Source organism: Battus philenor, unplaced genomic scaffold (genome assembly GCF_028537555.1).
Source record: "Battus philenor isolate CCGP_79_NKW_IND1 unplaced genomic scaffold, ilBatPhil1.0.hap1 SCAF_25, whole genome shotgun sequence".
Taxonomy (NCBI): domain Eukaryota; kingdom Metazoa; phylum Arthropoda; class Insecta; order Lepidoptera; family Papilionidae; genus Battus; species Battus philenor.
The window spans coordinates 5,668,534-5,692,666 of NW_027181688.1; the positions used below are offsets into that span (position 1 = coordinate 5,668,534).

The 24,133-nt window shown below is 34.5% G+C and overlaps 1 protein-coding gene across 1 annotated transcript in view; it reads right to left on the reverse strand.

Annotated features, from left to right (window-relative positions):
- Positions 1–24,133, reverse strand: part of RyR (Ryanodine receptor) — a 166,418-nt gene that overhangs the window by 60,585 nt on the left and 81,700 nt on the right. The window contains exons 30-57 of the mRNA XM_068768362.1: positions 23,219–23,331; positions 22,471–22,582; positions 21,823–21,959; positions 21,031–21,159; positions 20,397–20,517; positions 19,942–20,080; positions 19,541–19,615; positions 18,296–18,441; positions 17,614–17,757; positions 16,540–16,714; positions 15,642–15,839; positions 14,920–15,025; positions 14,148–14,259; positions 12,749–12,889; positions 12,075–12,212; positions 11,057–11,209; positions 10,247–10,362; positions 9,434–9,608; positions 8,922–9,025; positions 7,973–8,106; positions 6,536–6,625; positions 5,913–6,037; positions 5,299–5,481; positions 4,608–4,655; positions 3,636–3,759; positions 3,264–3,478; positions 1,670–1,817; positions 855–1,049 (exon numbers count right to left, since the gene is read on the reverse strand). Of these exons, the coding sequence (XP_068624463.1) occupies positions 855–1,049; positions 1,670–1,817; positions 3,264–3,478; positions 3,636–3,759; positions 4,608–4,655; positions 5,299–5,481; positions 5,913–6,037; positions 6,536–6,625; positions 7,973–8,106; positions 8,922–9,025; positions 9,434–9,608; positions 10,247–10,362; positions 11,057–11,209; positions 12,075–12,212; positions 12,749–12,889; positions 14,148–14,259; positions 14,920–15,025; positions 15,642–15,839; positions 16,540–16,714; positions 17,614–17,757; positions 18,296–18,441; positions 19,541–19,615; positions 19,942–20,080; positions 20,397–20,517; positions 21,031–21,159; positions 21,823–21,959; positions 22,471–22,582; positions 23,219–23,331 (3,796 nt within the window). The remainder of the gene's footprint in view (positions 1–854; positions 1,050–1,669; positions 1,818–3,263; positions 3,479–3,635; positions 3,760–4,607; positions 4,656–5,298; positions 5,482–5,912; positions 6,038–6,535; positions 6,626–7,972; positions 8,107–8,921; positions 9,026–9,433; positions 9,609–10,246; positions 10,363–11,056; positions 11,210–12,074; positions 12,213–12,748; positions 12,890–14,147; positions 14,260–14,919; positions 15,026–15,641; positions 15,840–16,539; positions 16,715–17,613; positions 17,758–18,295; positions 18,442–19,540; positions 19,616–19,941; positions 20,081–20,396; positions 20,518–21,030; positions 21,160–21,822; positions 21,960–22,470; positions 22,583–23,218; positions 23,332–24,133) is intronic.

Genomic DNA, 24,133 nt, shown 5'->3' on the forward strand with positions numbered 1-24,133 from the left:
ATGTCAATTTCTTTTATTTAAAAATAGAACACTTAATTTCCAAAACGTCTTTACCGTGAATAAACAATATTTTTGATAGTTATAAAAGAAATTACTCTAATTTATACTGGATGATTCAATATAGATGGAAGAGCATCAAGGTAGAATGTATGGCTTATTTGTCAGCAAAACCCACGTATAAATTGATATGAAACTTACTTCCAAATCGTTAAAAAAAAATAATTAAAATATTATAAAATTAATGACGAAAATATAAATTTTTTGTTGAAAGCCATCGATGTATGCAATCCTTTAAAACGTTTATACACGTGTACAAATATACTGGAAAACAAAATCAAGTTCCACGCACATGATAGTCCCTTGTCCCGTCCTTTCGATGACACAGAGAATACGCTCACTCATTTTGGTTAAATTTTTTTTACGTTTATCATTTTTTTTTAATTTTATTAGCCACGTGAAATCATTTACAAGTAACTAATTATGTATATCATTTATTACACACTAGAACCGGATTGAGCTTTCCTATGACATCCTTTAATTTAAAGCTACTAAGCTAAAGGGATCTATCTGAGAAGAACCTACAACAAACTTTTAGTTGTTTTTCTGTGGTTACATCTCTAATGTTATTAATACATTAGTAAAGAAATTCATTTATAAAGCTATATTACCCACCACTTAAAATACATATATATACCACTTAAAATCTCTTACACGATAATAGGATTTATTTATTATACAAGCGTTTGTCTAATAAACTTCTGTAAGATATTAAAAGGTAATTCAGAGTTCATTGTAATATCATACCCACACAGTTTTATAATTAAAATTAGAAAATAAAAAAGATTTTAACTCACATTGATATCTCCCTCCTGTTCCAGGTCTCTTAGTTTCCTTCTGTCGGCGATCCTCTCACTCATCTTGTTGGCGTCCACGATGGCTTTTAGTAGACCCTCACCTTCTCCTCTTAGAGCCGGACCCAAGCACTCCGGCCTTCTGATCAATAGACGAATCACGAGATTCGCGTTTTCTTCCACGCTTTCACCATTCACCTGTTATACATAGGTATATTTTAAATACGTATAATTCATTTATCGTAGTTACGTAGTAATAATAAAATTGATTTAATAAATAAAAATAATATGTTTTTACCCAATCTTCTCCTTTTCTTAATTAAATCCAGTCTCTATTTTCTATGAAATTCTTTAACATTGAATTCGATTCGCTGAGATTTTGAATTCATTTCCGTTGTGCAAGTTAGACTTTAAACTCTTTATACGGGGAAGTGAAGGGAATTTCTCTAAGAGATCTAGTCCCGAACGGGGATAAAAAAAAGGAACCGGCATAGCTCAGGGACCTGGCAAGTGGAAGAAGCAGAACAATCGTCAGCTACCGAGCTCTACTCACGAGGTTGTCATGGGATTACGAAGGGTGCAGGTTTAGTCTGCCTGATCTTATTGGAAATATTGAAGAGACCTATGCAAGGCAGTGGATTTGAAAAGCGGTAATCGGTAAATCATGCAGTTATGATATGCGGAATATAAATTTTATTGAAGTTACTGCTTCTCTCGTCCCAAACAGATTTTATTTAAAGTCCTATATTCAAAAACAGTAAATGATGGTGTTATACAATATGTTTATAGTAAGTTAAAATAAAAGTAATTATGTTTACCCAAACGCAGAAACGTAAGAAGTCAAGGTATCGCTCGCCCTCCACCGGGTCCCAGCCAAGATCAGGGTAACCTTTCTCCACGAGCTCAGAGTTGCTTTGCAGGCCACAGCGGGACAGATAAACTGCTATCTTCTCCAGGTAGTGTTCCCTAAACGTAAATTGAATGTGTTTTATTTTTAAAATAGAAATTTATGACAGCTTATCAAACAGGCGTCATTATATACATATACGTTATAGAATTTAATAAAATTATAATAAATTCTAATTTATATATAGTGCTACTACGGACTATATCTACTACACAAGGTGGGCTAAGAATTCGTTAACATTTAAATCTAACACCCCAAGCTAACACATGCCGCGCGAGACGGGTAGAGGTCTTGCCTCTAGGTCTTTTCTCGGTAATGTAGTCGCTTCATCAGAGCAGTTAAAATCCTAAAGCGTAATTCGAGAAGCTAGCTCATTCTCCTAAAGTTAATTCTTCTGAGTATGTGACCGACAGCAACAAGTAACACATAGTTTTAACAAGGTGGAGCCAATTGTCACACATACAACGAGTCCTTGCCGGCCGAATGGTTCCGGAAAAACTGACTTTTAGGCGAGGCGTCATGCCATGGCCACCAAGAAGCCCAAATCTACACCCACTCATTCAGAAGAGTGCGAATTGGAATCATTTAGATGATTAAATTTCAAAAGATAAATTCAAACAATTTTTCTTTCCTGTAAAAAAAATTTGTAAAAGATGTGTTTTTTTTAAAAAAAAATATTTGAATGTTAACTTAATAATGATCTCTGTATAAGAAATTTCCACATGATATCTCTCGAACTAAAACGCCTCAGAGATTTTATATTTAGTAGAAATATTTTTATAGATTAGTACAAGCAAGATAAGAACATATCTTTCTTTGAAACAAGTTACGAATGGTTAAAAGTGCGATCTCCTTCTACAAATATTACTACTATTTATTATAAGATTATTGTACACTCTAGAGATCGTAATAGATCTATATCGACTTCTTGGCGCCTTAATAGGCTTTCCAGAAAAAAAATATTTTGAGGGTCAACGAGATTTAAAAATAAACTCTATTTTTAAAATACAGTATAAATTGTGTTACATGTTCCAAAAATTTGTTATAAAAAACTTAAATTTTAATAGAATACATCGTTGTTGTACTTTTAATAAACTCAAGTGGTCATATATGCAAAGTTCATACAAGATGGAAATGGAAAACTCTTATAATTATTAAATATTTAAGATATAGGATATTAGTTCTCATTGTTAAACTCAGAATCACGTAACGAGCCATTGAAAGGACTATTTTCAAATTTATCTACAAGACCGAACTAGGAAAGAGGAGAACCTCTGACAAGCGCAAGGAACCAACATAGCCAGCCTAGCGGCTTGATAAGTTGAAGTGGCAATGGGCAACACATAAAGCAGAATAGATGACGGCTGGGCCTTTAAGGTTCTGGATTAATATTGGAGCAATCCTATTTCAGTGAACGTCCTAAGATCTATCGAAATCAAGATATAGAAAATAGTTTATTTAAGAAAAGGGTTTTCTTAGTAAAATTAGTTTAACAAGTAATTTACCTCAAAGCCAAAGCGAGTTCAGTGTTCTCCATCAAACTGGAGTAAGCGACATCTAGCGGCGTGGATCCGCGAAGCGAAGGTCTTGATAGCAGGATGTTAGAGTTCTCCAGCAGGAAGTCGAAGTGGTCGAACATCGCCTTCTGATTCTGACGACCGGTGCGACAGAAGTAGCACAGAAACCGACAACACGCCACCACCATTTCGTGAGACGTGTCCTGGATGAAAGAACAATACATGTACAATTTATACACAAAAACTGTAACGTTATGTGAAGACTTGGTAAAGTATTATAGAAACGGCTTCTCTGTTAATGGTAGACATAGACATCCAAAACAACCAGCACAGTTAATAAGTTATATTTTAAACACGAACCTTCTCCTTGTTGCCTTCGTCAGCGGCGGGTGGATTGGCGGGCTGCGCGTCGGACTGCGCCTGCGCACGACGGCCTAACGTGTTCATCATCACCGCCATTACGTTCTCGTGCACTCGAAGTACTCTGTAAATAGTTATTATTGCCTGTACTGTAGATATACATACATATAACATACATACACATATAACAGCAATGCAACAAATAATTTCTTAATGTAGAAGCTTCTTAATATAGATATTGCTATTTTACTATTCTCGATATCACAGTTGCCAAAGAGCGACAAAGATAACATGATTAAGCGCGACAAACTTTACAAAACGCATGATTGTCCTCAGTGGTGAGGAATACGATGCAAGAAGGAATATCGTGATCGCATGGTTAAGGACTAAATCCAGTTTCATAGAGTAACAATAAAAAATAAAAATTATAACTAATTGCTACAACATTAATAAATCTTGACATTCAATTTGATATTTTTATTCAATGGTGTAGTATTAAGAGAACTTTCTGCTCCCAACGATGTATCATCTTACAACTACCACTCACTATTTAAATTGAAACCTTTCATACTAAAATATCTTGTCGGCCATTTTGTTATTTCTAACTTTCTCCAACGGCATCGTAACAGTCCCAAACTTAATAATAATTATCTTTATTTTATGAACAATATGGTCGCCTTATAATAAGTTGCTATAAATTGTGCGTATTTTTATTACAATTTGTGATTTATTATAAATAACAATTATAAATAATAATATGGTAAGCCATTTTGAATAAATGAAAGATTAAATAATTAAAAGATTAAATGGAGTCCATTCGTCGATAAAAGGAACACTATGGATAAAATTATAATCTCTGCGAGTAAATGGTCGATATTGCTTAAACCTTTCAATTTACTTTAATTTTAAAGTCAAATTCACTTTATAGGCTACATAAAAAATCAACTAAATTCTGAATGTCATAAAAATTACCTTATCAAGTCTGGGTGCTGGAAGAATGTATGATTGTTCACCAGTTTCCTGTGATGAGATAAGATAAATTAGAAAATATGCAGTTGAATTATAAAAGTTACCAATAATTGATTTTAATAGCTAACCCTAAAAATAATTAAGACCATTTTTTATGTTATTGATTATAACCAAATTAATTACTAGGAAGAATTATTTATAACCTTAATCTTATGTGAATAATAACACAAACAAACTTAACAATAATCGAAATATTTGTGTCACACAGTAATACAGTAGTATTCTTTATTTATATTTATAATATTTATATCTATAATGTTTATATATATATAAAAAGTGACACTGTCGCATACGCTATGTCTCACTCATTGTGATTTAAGTTTTAAGCGTAGTTTATTTTCTCCAAATACCTTCCTTTTTTATTAATTTCAAGATCTCATATTCTATGCTTTCTTCCTAATTAAATAAATCGATATAAAATTAAACGAATTAATAAATCGATGATGTCATAGATGATGACATCCAGATTTAAAATCCAAGAACGATAAAAATTTATTTTAAAACTAACTACCACATAACGTTTTGCAGATGGTTTCGCCTCTATATATTCATGCGTTGACATACCAAAATTGTAAGGTGAATTATCTAGTATTTGCATTTTCACGTGGTTACGGTTAAACATTGCTAGACTTACCAAAGCCTCTTCCTCATGAGTTCCTCTTCTTCCTGACTCATCTGCACGGGCAGCAGTGCGCGGATCTGGCTAAGCCCGACCCACATCTCCGCCACGTCCTGCTTGGTCTTCGCGTTGATCACGTAAGTTTTCTCCAACGCCCGTATCAGCTCTCCAATCGAGTCGTACTGGCGCACGAGGAGGCTGTGGGTATGGTATCAATACTTTATGTATTTATAGATTTAATTTAAGCTTTTATTAATTCGTTTATTCAGGTTTTAAACACATAACTCAAGAAGGCCTATAATATTTTTTTTGTATAAAGGCGTAAATTACTAAACTACTTATAGTTGATTTACTTATTTTTAAAAGGTTAAAAAGATTGAAAAAAAATATAAAAAAGGCAATGTCTAGGTAAGTTTTTTATTTAATATCTTTAATGTTGTGGTACGAATTAAACCTTTTAAATCCAATTTGTAATTTAAAATAAATAAAACGCGCCGACACAGTCCATTCTTTTAGAAGTTTTCCACACATGTGTGTATTGGGTAAAAAACAAACTTTTGTAGTTGCTTTTAAATTTCTCTACATGTGAAGTAATACGCGTAAGATAACTGTAGATCAAACTCTCTCACCTAAACATCTCTCTGACCAGCTTAGGGGTCTCAATTTGCGACTCCTCGGCCCAGCTGACGATCGTTTGAATCAACACTTTACGGAACTTCTCCTCGGGAGATTTCTTTGGAGGTTCTTCGATAGCCTATAAAATTATAAAGAATATGAACAGAAAGAATATATATTTTTGCAATCAGAATTGCCTTTTGAAAATCTGTTTTCGAGGTCTAAAAATCGACCTTAATTAATTAACACATGAAGTTATTAGTTAGATTATTTTACCTTCACTTCGCGATTCAGCGGTTTTATTACAACATTATTCGATTTTTTTAAGTATTACTTTTTTTTGATATTTACTTATTTTATAGTTTAATTTTAATGAACTTTTGTCAATTTCACTCTATCAACCAGTTTTGCATTTTCTAAATTACTTTACAGACAATATATTTCCTTGTACCAAACAGTGGGAATGCTCTTAAGGTGTTATGAATATGAATGTCAATGAAGTGATAATGAGTATATATATATATATATATATATATATATATATATATATTATATCTAGCATATACTTTGAGCTAGCATGACTTTACTAAAGATCTGGTCGTTTTGCGATTTTGAAAGTGATTTTAAATTTGCTTACTTTCGGTTCTTCTTCCAATTCTTTGACTGTGTTTATAATGTTATACAGTTTTCCGAAAGCACCAGGTTTCGTCTCAGGTTCCGTCGACTCCTGTAATAGAAGGATTACTTGTAAATTATTTTATTAAAACGTTGTTCAGTAATTTTAATCGCAGTCACACTTTGTGTATATTTCTATCGACTACTAGATTATTCATTTTACATTTGTCTAAAAATATATTAAAGAGTTAATTTATATTTATTATTCTATATTCAAAAATAGTAATTTACTCATTATTATGGTAAGGTGGTTTATGTAAATTATATGAAAAACATACGCCAATTTTTACGTAAAGTTTAATTTAAAATAATTTCTCAATGGTAGCGGACTAAAGATTACAAAAAGTAGTTACATGGTAATAGTATCAACATTCTGCTTGCATAGATGGTTTGTGATTATCTTTTTTATTGTTTGGTATTAAAAACAAAAGTTATAAATAAATCCTTCAGTAAATAAGTCACAGGAAATGTCTTATCGACTTTGAACCTAGTTGTCTTAAGTGAGGAAAAATTACTCTCCCACCAGTATGAGGTCAAAAAATCTATATAAGCATCCTCTTCACTAGTGCCATACCCAACGAACTAATATTTCTTTTGCACAGTTGACGGTATACAGGTGAACCAACAAGATCAGGCGGAAAGAAAAATATACACCGACGAAAGCAAAACTGAAGTAAACGAATAGGCAGCGCTTTAAATTGAAATTGCTCCATTTTTGCACTGTCTACCAGGCAGACTCTTAGGTACAACCTGTTGAATACAGGACTATACTACAGTGTATATTGTAACTCTTGCCTGTAAAAGAGTAGCACAGATTGATTTCTCTGTTTAGTTAGAAGTATAGAAAAGAAACATAAAAAAAAAAACTAAAAGTGGTTTAGAATTAAGGATCGACAGGATAACATCCCACGTAGGGATCAATGGAAATGACGATTTAGCTAAAGAAGCAGCCCTGAAATTAAAAACACAAATTTTCCTATTTCATTCGTTAACCCTTAACTGCTCGCATGGGGTCAACGCACTTTCGCGTATCGAAAAAATGCACTTGCAACGGTTGGAACCTCCCCGCGCGCCCGCTAGCCTCTTAATATGCGACAATTCCATTCGTGAGTTCAGTGGATTAGTCTCTTCAGGAATGGTCTTGTCGGTACAGTGAGAAACACTAGATTAAGACCACTAAGTTGTTCTTAATAAATGCAATCAACGCTCGTGGAGAAAAACCTTGTGCTTACTCAGATCCTTACAGGACTCCTCCGTAAGCGCTGTTTTATGAGTATTTATTATATATAATAACGGAACCGCCTAGGCAGAGTAGAATAAGATGTGAATAAAACCAATAGACACAAACTTAGCCATAAGAGAAAATAGTTTGATTAGCCGCTATAATTATAAATCTTACATCGGAGTCAGGTTCCTGCAGTGCGTTCAGTGAGATATGCGCCATAAGACTCTCGTGGAACTCGTTCATCCTCGCAATCAAGTCTTCGCCGCAAGGGCAGTTCTCTTTGTCTTCTTCTTCTAAGTGCTTGAAGCCTGGAAATATAAAAACACCTTATAGCATTCTATTGTTTGGTAGAGTGATGTAGGATGTCTATTGTTTAAGGAACAGGTAATGGTATCGCCAGGAGCGTTAAGAAAGACAGCCCTGTAAGCTGGATGCATTCCTTCAATTTGACTCGGTTCACTTGCTGCTAACATATTCCTTCTTCTTTTCAGCTGATAGACGCCAACTGCAAGGCATGGGCCACTCCTAATGATCTCAACGATGACTGCTCTTACGCTTCCGGTGACTTCCCTCGACCTTAACTATGTATTCCACCCTCTGCAACTTTAAATGAGCAATCCTTCGACCCACGTCCATGACTTTGTTTCTTTTGTAGATCTTCTTATTCCAGATCTCGCAGCGAATTTTCAACCATAGCTTTCTCCATTGCTGTCTGGGTAATCTTGAGCTTTCATATGAGGCCCATCACAAGCGACCACTTCTTAATGACAAAATTATTTTTTATATTAATTTTGATTTTTCTATTAATTTTGTTGCTGTTTTTGTAATTCGATATGCCAAAAACTTCTACGAAGTCTGTTGCACAGAGTGGCAGTTCAAGCCGAGGTCCACTCGAAGTCCCATTCTATGGAGCGTCTACCAAATGGATCCAAGAGCTTTGCAGTCCGCTAATCGGCACATATTATAGCGGACCGAGCCGAGACTACCCAACCAATCCTCGCGCCTGGCTATCTTAAAAAGGTTTTAGGTTAAATTCCACTTGGGCAGCAGTGTAAGCCAGGTCAAAAAAGAAAAGAGAACTGACTTAAAGAGGAGAAGGATTAAAACAGATCAGGTTACTTACTCAATATAGCGTTCATCTGTTCTCGGGGTGGACAGCGGAACTCCCTTGTTTTCTTGGCCGCCACAGCGCTAGGGAGATCAGACTGCTTGATTTCCGTGTATCGTCTGAAATAAAAATACAAAAATCAAGTCTCTGGACAACAAACTATTTTTTATAAGAACTCTGTACAAAGTATTAGAAGATTTTTGAAAAAATATGATTGACATAGGCAATTAAAAATAAAAATGGCGTACAATAATTAATATCAAAATTTTTAATTTATTATAAAACATTGCTGTTAAAAAGACGGTTAAATAAAAGCCAAGTATAAATTTAAAATAAAGTTGAAATTGCCGTTTGTGCATTAGCTCAAATAATGCATGCCTATAGATTGAAGTATAGGAACTAATGATTAAGATAATAATAAAATCTTATAAATGATTGCTTACAAAAATGTGGATGAAAGAGCCCTATATTAACTCTGTCCGGTGACTATAGTATAAGCTTACAGTATTTACGAAGAAGAGTCTTACCGTAACTGATCGGTCTGTAGATCTCCGACGAAGTCATGCGCGAACGCTATGGTTGATTCTACTCTGTGTCGGAGCTGTATGTCGTTGAGATGTTGCAGTAAATAGCACATTTGTAGCTTAGCGCCCTCCGCCATCTTCATGTGGAGCAGACCTTTGCGATGTTCATCCTTGCCCTCTGCAATACAAAGAGGACATTAGTTCATCTATTAAGGTAGAAGGAAATTATACCTAAAATTAAAAGCTATCAAGGTTTTTGCTAATTAAGTTAAAATCGCTGCTGTAGTGCTACCGAAACCGCTATACCGCGCCTTAGTTATGCGCATGGCGAGCCGGCGGGAAGTAACGATCGTTCCATTACGTTCGTATACGCTCACGGCTTCTTTTTCTTCAGCCCCCACCTCGCCGTCCTTTCCAAAGGCGCAGTACAGCATTTTCGGTAATATTATAGCTAGCGAATGCAGTAGTAATTCTGATACATTCTCTCATTCTGAACATTGCATTTATAGCAACGGAAAATTATAATTTACTGAATTCTTTGAATTCTATTGAATTTTTTACCAAACTTGTCTTTTGTCTGCTTTTGTCAAGTTTTGGAAAGCTGACTAGCAGCAGTATCGTCACCTTTTTAAAGCTCTTGAAAGACTCTGGATGTGGAAATTAAATAAGATCGAATTGAGGAAGAAATGTATAGGAACTCTATGGAGGAGGCTTATATCTAGCAGTAATGTTTTATCTATGATCACGATGTTGATTGTCCATTTTTAGTCATTTTAGTAGGTTGTACCACGTCTCATGATAACAGGTATTTGTTACCTTTGTCAAAAGTGGGATCCCAGGTCTCCGGGTTGATCATGATCAGAAGCTTCTCGACGTCTTCGTCGCGCATCATGCCGACGAGCAACAAGCGGTCCACCAATTTTATAAGAGGCCTGAAATTTAAATGTTATCAGCACCGTGTTTTGTGAAACTTTTGGATAAGACTGTACGTATCATCCTCATACTAAGTATAGCTTTCTTCGTTAATATTAGGGGGGGTGCATATGATAAACTCACTTAATGTTTATATTCAACGTCAACTTGCTAACATAAATATAAAACCCTATGGTTTCCTGTGATCTATATCTAAAAACGTAACTTGTATTAAAAGTTGAAAAACGTTCCCTACCATGATGTTTATCTTTAAATCAGAAAACAGAGTAATCTCAGTTTTGAATTCCACAATTTTTTTTCTCTTTTATTATAAAACATTAGCACATAGCTGTTATTCTTTAGTCACTGTCCTAGTCATCAGTAGACATACGATTGCCTAAGACAGTGGACGTCTTGTCGTTTTGTCGGGTATTTTTATTCCTTTACATTCATTTTCTTCTGATATGAATTCCCTTTTGGTCTATTATATACCTAGATATAGGAAACACACGGTCTATAACTGGATAGAAAGAGCTAATATTTTTATTTTAAGTGGATTCAAATGTTTATGTAGTGCAATATTTGAAAATACTGTATAAGAGCAAGAGAAAACCTTCCAAAACACAGTAACACATATATTTTTATTTCAAACTTAATTGATGCTAAACACACTGAAATCTTATTGAATAATAATATAGCTTTATGGTCACTCACAGGAAAAGGTTCTCATTGCTGCCGCCCACGGGGTCTCTGTTGTGCACCTGATTGGTCTCGACCGCCTCGGCCAACGCCTGCATTACGAACTCACGCACAACTTCTAGCGGGAAGTATGGCGAATATAGGCTGCTGATATCCGTAATCTTATCCCTGGAATATGTTTCATTTTTTTACAGAATATTCTAGTCTTACCAACACGATCGTCTGATGGTAAATGCTATGGGTTACAATTGGGTATATTAAAAATTATCCAATTTTAAACCCTACACAGTTACAACGCCGTTATACTAACACATAAATTGACAAAGATTAATTATTATCATCATTTCAGTGGTGGAAATCCACTATTGGGCCTCTTCCATTGATTTTGAATTAGACCTGATGAAAGCTGCCCTCGCATCCAGCGATTTACATGTGCGTTAACAATGTCGTTTGTCCATCTTAAGAGTGCACTTCCAACGCTGCGCTTGCTGGTCCGTGATCTCGACAATAGAACTTTAAGACCCCAATAGCTATTCTAATCACTATGTCTTCAGACTAATTAAACTTGCCGATCCGCTGGGATATATTGGCTTCTTGCGTTCGTTTACGAATCTCTTAACCCATGGCTCAATCTTGTAGAGAAAAGCCAAGTAAAGCCCTCTCTGACTTATTGAGCATCTGTGAGCTTGCCAATGGGGCGCGAAGAGAGAGACTGCATGTAAATTAGTTTATGTAAATAATATATATTTATTTATACCTATGTTTAATGCACAGGTCACTATTATTAATTAATATATATGATGTATCTTACCAAAATAGTAAAAAAAAATTATTTCCTGTAGTTGATTTGAGGAAGATATTAGAGGGCAGTTTGATCTAATTCAAGGTTTATATCAAATTGGGTTCTTCAATCATTTTTCTCGTAACGCACACGAGTGACAATTGCAAAATATCTTATGTTAATAATAACATGAATAAATCACTAAAAGTAATTCTCAGTTTGAATCGATAATATGACACAAAAATAGCTTACGATATATCAGTCATGTTCATCTGCGGACGAACACTCTCCGTCTGCAGCGAGCGCAAGCTGTGCCGCATGTCTGGGTCCTCGTACAGCGATTTCAGTTCGGGGCCCAGGGGTATCACGAACTCGTTCTTGCAAGTTTCCCTAAAATTGTTTTATATTAATCATCGTTAAATCAGCCGTAAGAATTCCACTGGCACAAAGGCTTCTTCCAATGATTACCAATAGGACCGGTAGGAAGCGGCCTGAATCCTTCGTCTCTTGACAATCTAATCAAGTCTATCCATCTTATGAGCGGTGGTCGTAAATTATATATTTACTCTAGTTTTCTACATTTTATGCTAGAGAAATACTGTAAATGTTATATTGGCTTAAATATTAATAAATGTAGATAAAAGCTGTATATTATTATCATCTAGTCAGCCGTTAGACTCCAACTACAAGGCAAAGGCTTCAACCAAATATCGCTCTAAAGACAGGTCTTCCTCTGCTTCACCAAGAGGAGGATATACCCACATCGAACCTTTCATCCTCCCAACGACCGCTGGTCAACCGACGAGCAGTTCTTCGAGTTACGTCCATGACTTTGGTTCTTCTAATTCGATCTCCCAACGGTTAAGGCATAATCAAATCGAGCTATATGTATATATATGTATCGGTAGGTACCAAAATCGTCTTACATGGTCGTGGCGTGTGACTCCAGATGCAGTGCGATGAGCAGATCGTAGAAGCCTTGTCGCAGCGGGCCCGACATGTACTGCGACTGTATTGCGTATAACAACTGCTTTTGATCCACATGTTGGCAAAGCGCATGCGCAGCCCTGCAAATAAACTTTCTTTAGGGCTACTCTGATAGATTTTACCTGGTTTACAACCTACACTGACATTTGGTATAACACCAGATATTCAATATTTAAAGCTATAACTGGAAATACAACAATCCCCAGGATTCAGAGGCTGTCTCATTTATAGTCATTGACAAATGGCGTTAGCTATAGATATATTCGATCGGTGTTAGGCGCTGTTTTATTTGCAGTTTCGTCGGACTTAGAGCTGTTAATAAATTAAAAGAAAACAATGTCAGATGTAGTCTTTCTCTGTTTTTGATTCAAAATATAGTTAATTAATTAACATAATTTCCAACAAGAGTTAAGCAATTACTCCAACGCCGCTCTAACATCTCAATACCACTTTTGACCAACGATATTTCATTGTCACAAAATATGTTTAAATATGTATAAATATGTTTCTATTTTAGCGATAACGTTTACTCGAGCGAAATTTCTTACAGGTTATTTTTATCACTACTAATACTACTTGGTCTACTGGCCAAGTGGTATTTGCAGATTCCGTGGGTACAATGGAGCAGGGCCTAACCAAAAACCTGTTTTAGGATGGCGAAGTTCAAAGAATCCCTGGGGAGACTTGGTTTAGGCAGATACTGTAATTTTATCGGTTTGTAGGCCGGCAAGCTCTTAAATCACTTAAGCGGGCACGCCGTAGAGTGATGTTCAAGGTCCTCTATAAGGCGAAGTACCCTTATGGGGGCTAGGCTTGCTACTCGTCGATAATATCCATTTAGCTTTCCGGCTCAAGGGTGAGCGAGAGGGCTAAACCTAGATTTGGTCAGTTACTATCACTCGGCTAAAAAACTTACCAGCAAGTATTTTGATAGGTCTGGGAACTTTTATTCTTAATTAGAATTAACTAATTGTTATGTACTCGATAGCAGTTTGCACGATGTAATTTTAAATTCCATGAATTTTCGGTCTACCTAATTACCAATTAGCCGACTATTCTGAGATGATTGACGGAGTAAAGAGATACAAGCCTTAACACGGAACGACTAGAGAGAGACGTTAGGTTCTCTAATCGACATTGGGATTACGTTGTAGAGTATTTCCCGTTCTATTTCTCCAAAAAAGATTATATAACAGCAGTGGGGTAGTTTTAAGGCGTATAAAATTAGAATTATAAAAGTGGATTCATATTTATATTTAAACTAAAGTATTATTAACTGAAAACTAAAATACATCTTTCTCTTTTCCTTCATCCTAGATTGAGAAGGACAGAACGTACCTGTAGTTACTCTGATAACACAGAGCCGCATACAATGTGAGTGTATGCGAGTGAAAACTTAATAGCTTATCCATTTCTATTAACTCCAGAATGTCGATGCAGCGATCTTCCTCTATAAGAAAACGATAATATTAAAATGGAGTTGGAATAAGTATTGGAAATTAATTATATTAAGTTTATAGCAAAGATTGTTATGTAAATACGGGAAATTATAAATCTATATCAAGAACTATTGTATAACAATAGTAAATTTAAGTCACTAAGGCTAAATAATAATAAATAGTTTTGAAAAATAATTTCTATTTACTTTTGTGGTTCAAATAAAAAGGTCACTATTTCACTCGATAGCAATCTTTGTATAAATACTTAAAATGAAAAATAGAGCCTTAAAATAAAATTAATGTTTTTTTATTAAAAAGAGCGTCAAATGGAGAGTGATATGGCTTGTTGCTAAGTAATTTCTTATCTACAGAATGATTGATTATAAGTAAGATATGGAAATAGTAAAAAAATATACCTAATTAGTCCGCCTTGTATAAAATAATCACTCTGAAATATTTTACATTTATATATTTTTTCTATTAGAATGGGTCAGACAATAATTTCTGTTTTCTGTTTCTAATATCAATCATTAATATGTATAATAATCTTGACGCTTTTTTAATATATTTACATTATTTGACGGAAAATTAGTTATACATTCACTCTTGTAAGGTTTATATATTAATTAGATTAGATTTAAAAATTGGGTTTTAAGTGAAATAAAAATTACCAGGTATATGTAGAGCCAGCATCGAGACCGCGTCCTCGCAGAGCATGGACCAGCCGCGGATATCGGACAGTTTGAGCGCGTGAACTTGAAGAGATTGATTTGGTACCTAAGTACATATAAAAACAATTAAATTAAATACTTTACTGTTCATTGTCATTGATAGCAATACTATTTCTATGCGGTGACCTATATTTCGAACTCTTTGAGAATAAATTTACATCAAAACTGGAGAAATCTAAAGTGTTTTTTATCGGCGCTCATTCATTTCGATGCTAAATGTTAATACAGTCTTAATTCATAATTTATATTTAAATTATGCCTTAAAAATTATACCAGCGCTTTAGCACAGTTACTCAATTGACTTTCAGTGCAGTGACTTAAACGTTGAACCCATTTTTTAATAACAGCTATTCTAAAAAATTTTGACCACTAACATATTAGCGCGTAATACTACATATGCACATGCAAGTGAGCTGGAGTTATTAACGACTGCTCTATTGTTACTTTACAATTTATGTTGATATATACTCTGGAACCATGAGCCTTAGAGACTAGTAATTAGAAATACTCTATTCTCAGATTAAAGGTCAACCAAGAAATAATTTTACGAAATTGCACAAGCAAGAAGGGTTGAGGAAGCGTTGATTAAGCTCGTGAAGCAGAGCACAGACTGCTAGTTAAGGATATTTGTATCTGGAAATGTAAATTACTTGGTTACTTACCCGTGCCCATTGGTGGGGTTTGAGGCACTGCACCTTGAGACGCGGTGGAAACTGTGGGTTGACGTGCTTATCGCTGGTGGGAAGTACGGCTGCGCTTAGCGGCAAGCTAGTTGACGACCGTCCTAACTCGATCTGCAGGATCTCCTTTGACGTAGCCTCCACGAATATTGCAGGGAACAGTTTTGTTTCTGGCTCCATCTGTTAGTCAAATGTCAATACGTATATTTCTTATTTATTTTGTACTGGCTATGTCCGCGACTTCGTCTTTCGATTTTAACAAAAAATTATTTAATTTCTTTCTTAGTTTAAAATTCTTTTTAAAATAAAAGAAGCCTAAGTTACTCCTTACTATGTCAGCTACCTACCAGCACAAGTATCGTTAAAATCGATTCAGTCATTCCAGAGATTAGTCCGAACAAATAGACAGACGAAAAAAAAAATTACAATATGTACCGTGGATATATTCATATGGAGGTAGCAAAAAGCGGTTATATCATTATAACAAATAGACTATTCTATGTTATTTATTTGTAAAGATATATGGAAAAAATATGACTAGGATAAATTTACACGTAAATAACAGTAACAGAAGGCCAATTAATGTTTTTAACTTAAATAATGTAGTACCCTTTAGAATTAATACTTTGCAAATTGGTTGGATTATAATATACAACATTGCCGAGGTCAAAGATTTCAATTACAAAGTCGTCAGAAGACGCAAGTGTAGGCCGCTTCCACTCCCACTGGGAATCTAGACGAGAGGCCTTTACCTAGCGGCTGAAATAATCATAATAAAATATCTAGGATAAGGTTTTCATCATTTGATACCTAATTCGGCATCTACAGCTTTGCTAATGGTAAAATACCATATAACAGTATAAAAAACAAGATTAAGGACCTTGAACTTGATGCTGGTTTCTTTTCCCTCGCAAGTGAAGGCAACTGTCCCTGTGGAGGTGTCAACGGAGCAGCCGATGAACATGCCCTGGGAGGCACCTTTGCCCGTGGCCTCCGCCATCACCTCGTTGTACAACTCGTCCGCTCTCACCATATAGCACGACTGCCGGTTTACACTGAGGAAAAAGACCATATATTACACAGGCTCATTGGTAGGAGTAAAAACTTTGAAATGATCGATGTCTACCTCATTCGCTATCAATATGGTGCAGCCCGTCCAAATATCATTGGTTTCAGAAATAATAAATAATGTTATGACAATACAGTAATAAATAGCGTTATAAAAATAATTTGTATATATATATAGATATATACACATGTATATAATATAGAAACCTGTCCTTGTATGCTTTGTATTACCTATTGTATTTGTATTACCCATTTATAGAAAAAAGAAATTACTGTAATAAGTTTTTGAAACCGTTTATACAGATTCATTAGAAATAGATACAGTAATATGAACAATCACCCTGTATACGTATAAGTCTATTAAATGTAATTAAATTGCCCATCCTTCAGATGTCCACTAAATATTACAATAGCTTAGTAATGATTCAATGAGGAGGTCGGCATGACTACTTCATGAGGATTGACATTGGGCAGGCGCAGAAAGGATGGCCTAGAGGGTTATAAGGTTTTTTACATGGCCCCCGTTGTTTGGAGCCTCTCATACTTCCGCTGTCTTGAGTACAAAGGCGCTATTTTTATTAATTACTTTATTTTTTTTCACAAATATTAGTGCCTTAAGGATCTGGAGACCACAGATTGACAAACGCAGCTTAGGAGCTTTACTCACAAAGTCCACATATGACCTTATTAATATCGTCGAAAGACCCTGGATGCAGGCCGTTTTCAAACGGTCTAATTTAAATCCATATGGGAGGCTTATGTCCAGCAATGAATGTCCAATGGGTTTAATGAAGACGATAAACCTAAAACACTGGGTTATAAAGGTAGTATTGCACTCGTTCTTTCTAAAATGTTCTAAATTATCAAGTACTTATAGAAACCTTACCTTTCAATAACCCTGTCGTAATCGTCGGTAATAATAACGGATGACTTCGTGACCTTGTTCTGGTTGAAGTCCTTTGAGTGGAGATGATACTGAGTGGTCACCCATCCGATGTACACATGCGTTGGGTCCTGTCCGGGGAATATCCTGAAATAGAAATATGTAACATGTCATCATTATTATATCATATACTTGTAATGTTTCTATTAATTATATTTCGTTGCTTCAATGGGAGTTTAAAACTAGTACATTCGAATGATGAGTTGTAGTTTCAATTAATTTAAAAAAAAAACATTGATAAACCTGAAGACATGTAATTTAAAAAGTTGTTTCAAAGGATTATAAAAAAAAGTTTTGAGATAAAAAGCAGGAATTTATACTCGAATATATTACAGAAATTATCACAAGCCAATAGACGCCGTGTGGGTAGCACCCCCCCCCCCATTAGGAGGACTTAGACTAACGATATTGTTAAGGTCGGGGGAAGTTACTGCATTCGGGCAGCGCAGGCCTTGTCATCGTGGCGATCTATGGAGGACGCCTTTAACTTGCATTGGGCGTCTTTCGGCTGATATGATGATGATGATGATGAAATAAGGATTAGCATTTTAAATATTAACAAATATCATTTATCCGTTTTTATTCAAAAACTTTTTTTATATAAAAATATCCAATATGGACTTACCTAACACCGTAGAAGTATTCGTTGATAAGTTTCAAGCAGTCAGCGTCAAATATCTCGTTGCCCACCGTCTCGGTGGTGGCCGCAGCCAGAGTGCTCGTGGTCATCTGCTTGCGTTCCTGAGGCGGTGTGGCCACTTGCAAGTTAGACTGGAAGTTAGGGTGTTATCTTTTAAACCAAGCTTGAATTATCACCTACATATAAAATTCAATGCCTAATTTACTTCGTCACGCCATAAGTTAGGAACGACTTTACTGACTACATATATCTTTTTTAGAAGTACCTTAATATTATGTGGACTTTTATTATAAAAAAAAAATTCTATCAAGACAACTTGCATTTGCAAAGTTCATAAATAAAAAACAAGTGCAGTCGCTTACTGTTTGTAGCTTTACGGCTAACTGTGCGCCTGCTTCCGTGTTAGAAAAGCGCCAAAATTAACTTACAATATTGAGATAAAAAAAAAAATTACAATAAACCCTTAGTTTTTAACTTTTCTTGTTTATTAAATATATAATTTACTACAATATTAAAGACAAAACGTCTATCGGGACAGCTGATTACATATTAAAGTTTTATTATTTATTTAGTTTTAACATTTTTCCCTAAAATCATTTCCAAACCAGTTTATTGTAAACATAACTTGAAATATGATTACTTGTACATCTTTTGGCAGAGCCAGAGATTTTTTTTTAATTTACTAGGAGATAAATTTACAGCGTCGCTTGGTCCTTTGTTATAGAATCGCATGCATACACCTATAAATGAGTGACACACTTCATGACTCTTTCTTTATAGCACGAGTAGGAAGTCGACCCTCTACCACATTTAGATTATGGAGTGTCCTTGGAGGCATACCAAATGTTTCGACTCAAGGTTTCTGATTAGCATAGCCCGAGTATGGCACGATCTGCCAGCTTCCTTATTTGCCAATGATTACAATCCGGGCCCCTTCAGCTTCAGAGTAAAAAAGTACCTACTGTATTTGCGTGGTTCTTAGTTAAACGCAAACAAGAAAGCGTTAATAAAAAGCCCTATAGCATTTAATAATACTATATTTCATTTTTACATTAAAACCATAGTTTTTATTGAAAAACCTTCGAAATATATTAATTGTAGCAAATAGTTACTCTATTTTTAGTACAAAAGAACGCAAGTAAACATAAAGTAATAAAATTATAAATGTATGTATATACATAACATGACAATACGTTAATGTTAGTACGTTCTTTATTCCATATCACTTACATTCAAACCGCCCTGGCTTCCGTATATATTGGGGCGACTAGGTCTACCTTGCATGCCGTTATACCTTTGATTCGCCTTAGGGAGAAAAACAAACAATAATGAAATAAAGGTAAGGGTAGATGTGCATTTGGAGGATAGATATGATTTTCACACAAACTACAAAAAAAATAGGTAAAATCTGGGAAATCATTCTTAAAAAATAAAAATTGATAGGAGCTCTGGGTAATATAAATATATGTCGGTGACATTGCATTGTAAAATCGCGTATATAAACATAACGGTACTTCAAAGAATATAATACGTATGCTATTTTTTCGACATATATTACAATGTGTGAAAGGCATTTCAAGGATTTTGAGCAGTATGGAAATCAAAACAGACGTATTCGTTATGGGATATACCTGTGAAATTCTTATCTGTGGGTTAGGTCGTCTACCACCACGATCTGGTGATACTTCTGTATCGCTGAATGGATCCGGTGTTTTTGATTTTCTCGATTTAGCTCGTTCTCCACTCTCACCACGTTTACTTCTGAAGAACCTAAAAACATTATTCATATTTATTAGTACATTTATATACTCTCGGCATCGCGAAGCATACGGATAGTTGATTGACTTTTACAGCGACTTATTAATTTATCACAATGTGATTTGGAAGTCAATTGACTGTCCGTAAGTCTTTACGGTTTATTCCTATTTATTAACATGACTGCGAGAAAAAAATGTAGGAAGGTTAGACAAGCATGTGCAACGTCCCTTTGGCTAAAACTCCTTGGCCTACAGGATGCTATTTAAAGCTTCTGGCTAGAACAATTTTGGTCCATTTTTTACAAAGTAAAGTAGCATAAAAAACTTACTTGAATGGCGACCGTCCTCGTTTATCTTTCTTATCATCAGCCACATTGTTTACGCCTAGCTCGTACTTCGCCATCTCAGCTTCACTTGTGGACCGATGCATACCGTTCACTTGACCTTGACCTGTTCATTTACAAATCAGAATCAAATGACTTTCAATATAAAAGCAATCATTAATTTATATAAGAGTTTGCTGTTTTTTTTTAAAATATTTATGTTAAACATTTAAATATTTTAGTTATATAAGCTAATATTGTCCGCTGGCCTAGTTAGGAAGTGACCAGTTCAACATATACTTTCTATAAAAGGCTAGGCTAGGTCGACAGACAAAGATCATTCTTAACGCAAACAAACCGTGGAAAACATTTAATGTATCATTGTATGAATAAAGAAAACATGATTTTAAATTAATTAATGTTATCTTTTATTAGTAGATGAAAACATATTAAACTCGCAAAACTGTTTTAAAGAAACTACTGTTTATAGTAACAGGATATATTATTGTAATTATGTTAATACAATATGTAACAAGGAGTGAAATATAAGAGGAGATAGAAACGAAAATGAGAAGCGAAGAAGAGTAAGAGATTGTTTCTTGAAGATGAAAGAAGACAGCTAATTGTTCCGATTATAAACCTGGCTGCAAATTATAATTCTGTATCGTGACGCCGCGAGTGATGGATCCCTTCCTGGGAGGTCTCGAAGGCTGTCGCTTGACTTTGGAAGTCGTGGGCATCTCTTCCTGGTTCTCATCGTAGTGTAGACCTTGGGTACAGGGGATAACAAAAATATGGTGTCAAAAAAGCATAGTAGGTTCATTTGGGGGCAATAAGTAGCGGTGGTTGTTATAAGGGAGATATGCAAACAAAAATAAACATTTAACGAACATCTTTAGTACAGACATATTATGTACATAAAACTGTATTGTTATTATATTTACACAAATATTTACTGTCTTTATTTTTATAATTTAAATCACATAAATCATTTGCAGTATACTTTTTTGAACCTTTTACCTTTAGCATTTTAGTTTAAATTATTCATATTTTTCCTTTGTGTCAGAGGCGATGTGACGAATTTACTAGATTTTATAACTAGATATTACTAAATTCTGTATACTAGATTTAAGGAGTAAATTAATTAAATAAATATATATTTTTAATTTAATTCTAATGAATACGTGACATTCTTAATTATTTACGCTATTTAAAGTTTATAAAATGTCAAATTTTCATTTTAATGGCTGTTATTATACAAAAATGTTACAATGCGTTTACACGTGGTTAATTTTTAAACGGTGCACAGGTAACGATTTTTTTATGTTAAAATTTTTCAACATCTTATTCACTGTCAGTTTATATTTACGTCACCTATAGATGAAAGAATACATTTTAGTTGGAAAATAAAGTAGCAATGTATGTAATATACCTTTGATGTCGTTCATAGTGAAGCCGCTCCTCATGATCTGGTCGATGTGCGCCGGCATCTGTGCCTCAGTTGCCTCCTTCATCAGGATCTGTTGACGCTCCTTGATTTCCACCCATCGACGTGCCTTTTCATTCTCACTGCGCGAAATTCGTTATGATAAATATTAGAATTTTTGATATTTGGATTCATATTTTAGTATAGTACGTACTTTTATATTTGTATCTCTTACATCACCATAAGATTCATCTTATAATATTGTGAATATATATTACTTTACTTTTCTCTCAAGGCTTCTTAATTTTTCATAGGAATGTTTTTTAAAACTATTTTTTAAAGCTTTAAAATAACTGCAAGTTTTGAAGATATCAGTAAATCAAATAAAATCTATGATATAAATGATTTAGTAATTTGCTTCTTTTGGAAACTTGTTTGTAAGCAGTGACAATGACAATTTTTTACAGCTTAATATTACATTCTTTTCATAAATTTATCATAATTTTATCTCTGGTTTCTCTTAGTTTCAATATTCTTATCTACATTTTAATTTACATCTTTTTTAAATCTTAAGTCTTACGACATACATATAGTATAGCATATATAGTATTAGTTTACTGCGTCATTCTAAGCAAATAAAACCACAAGACTTACTCTATGAACTCCAATTGACAGATAACAGGTAGAGACAATCTTAGAAATTCCCAGTTGGCCTTCTCCATTGTTTCAAAGGTGTTGTGAGATATTTTCAAACACGGCGGAGTATCTGTAAAAAAAAGAGATTGCTCAAAAAAGTTATTTACATACTTTGTAAAGATAAAAAGTTATTTTGAATGGTTTTTTATTTATATTTTAAGCTCTAATTGTAATAATAAGTATTAAGTTTATTTTCGTATAACAAGAATTACAGTTAAATTTATGCACTATGCACGTCGACATAGTTATAGATAGATAAAATAATTTGGAATCTCTATGTCCACGGTAAAAAATAATTCATGTTATATGTACACTTAGCTTTACTATCAGTAAAGATCAGTTCACAGTGTGTAGCAAAAGTTGAAGCTAAAAATTACCAATAGGCTAATAAAAAGTACGTAAATTGGGTTTTTGTTTATAGAGTAGATGTTAATAAGTGATTCTTTGTTATCATAATTAAAATCAAAGAGACAGTTAAACGGACAGGGTACATCGCTCGTGCGAACGACAGCCAGCAGACACAGAGTGGGTAAGCCCTCCACTGGATGAACCGACGACGTAGTCAAGGTCACGGTAAGTTCAGAGAGGCCTATACCTCGAAGTGAGCGTCCATCGGCTGATATGATATGAAGAGACATTTAAATGAAAATTAAATATGTAATAGGTATATATGGTAATAAAGATTTAAAAATATATAGATTGTTACCAGAGCCAGCGGGGATTCTCGTGACATCGATTTTGGTATCAGGCATTTCGTCCGTGTTCTCGAAAATTGGCTGATCCTTGGTGTACCAGTGTGTGACGTCACGCTTCATATTGCTGCAAAAAATAAATAGATTAAAAACATTTGTCAATTATCTTCCTAAGTTGCCAGTTGCATTTGAAAAAATATGTATTCTAGTTTTTTTTCTATTTTTGGACACATAAAACAACACAACAAAATAAACACGGCCTGTACCAAAGCATTACATATTCAAATTTTTTATTTTTTCAGTAAGCGTAATCAAAATATTATCATGTAAATTCATCATAGAATATAAATTTATATTCCGTATGATGGGGGCAGAGATTCCGCGCAACTGCTTCTACTAGAAAGACCCCACGGCCAGGGCTCAGTAAATCTTTAAGGTCTCTTAAAAACATTTAACTGTTTGACAGCAGTTTACGTGAAAATCCACAACTTTCAGTACGGGAAAGAGCAGCCTAACAGGGACTTCCAAGAGAGTTCCATTCTTGTAAAATTCAAACTGACTGAAAGCGAGTTTGTTTCACGTAAAAAATTTTGTCAAATCATATTGAAGCCTTTTCGCTTTGTAAATCCCAATTTTGGGAGTGACGAGGTCATTTTTACATAAACATATACGTCAACAAGCAAAACTGTCGTTACTAGTTCCCAAAAACAATCGATCCTCGACTGAAACATCGAAAAGCATTGTATTGCCCTAGGGTAACTGTTTTGGTGTGCTTTATCTACTAATGGGATAATTGGACCATTTTATTTTCAAGATGCTTGAGCCAGGCGACTAATATCAATAGTAATAATTACCTACGATTAGCATCATGTAATTATTATACAACGTACCCTTCTCTAAACTACAATAAAATAAGTAAGTCCTTTACG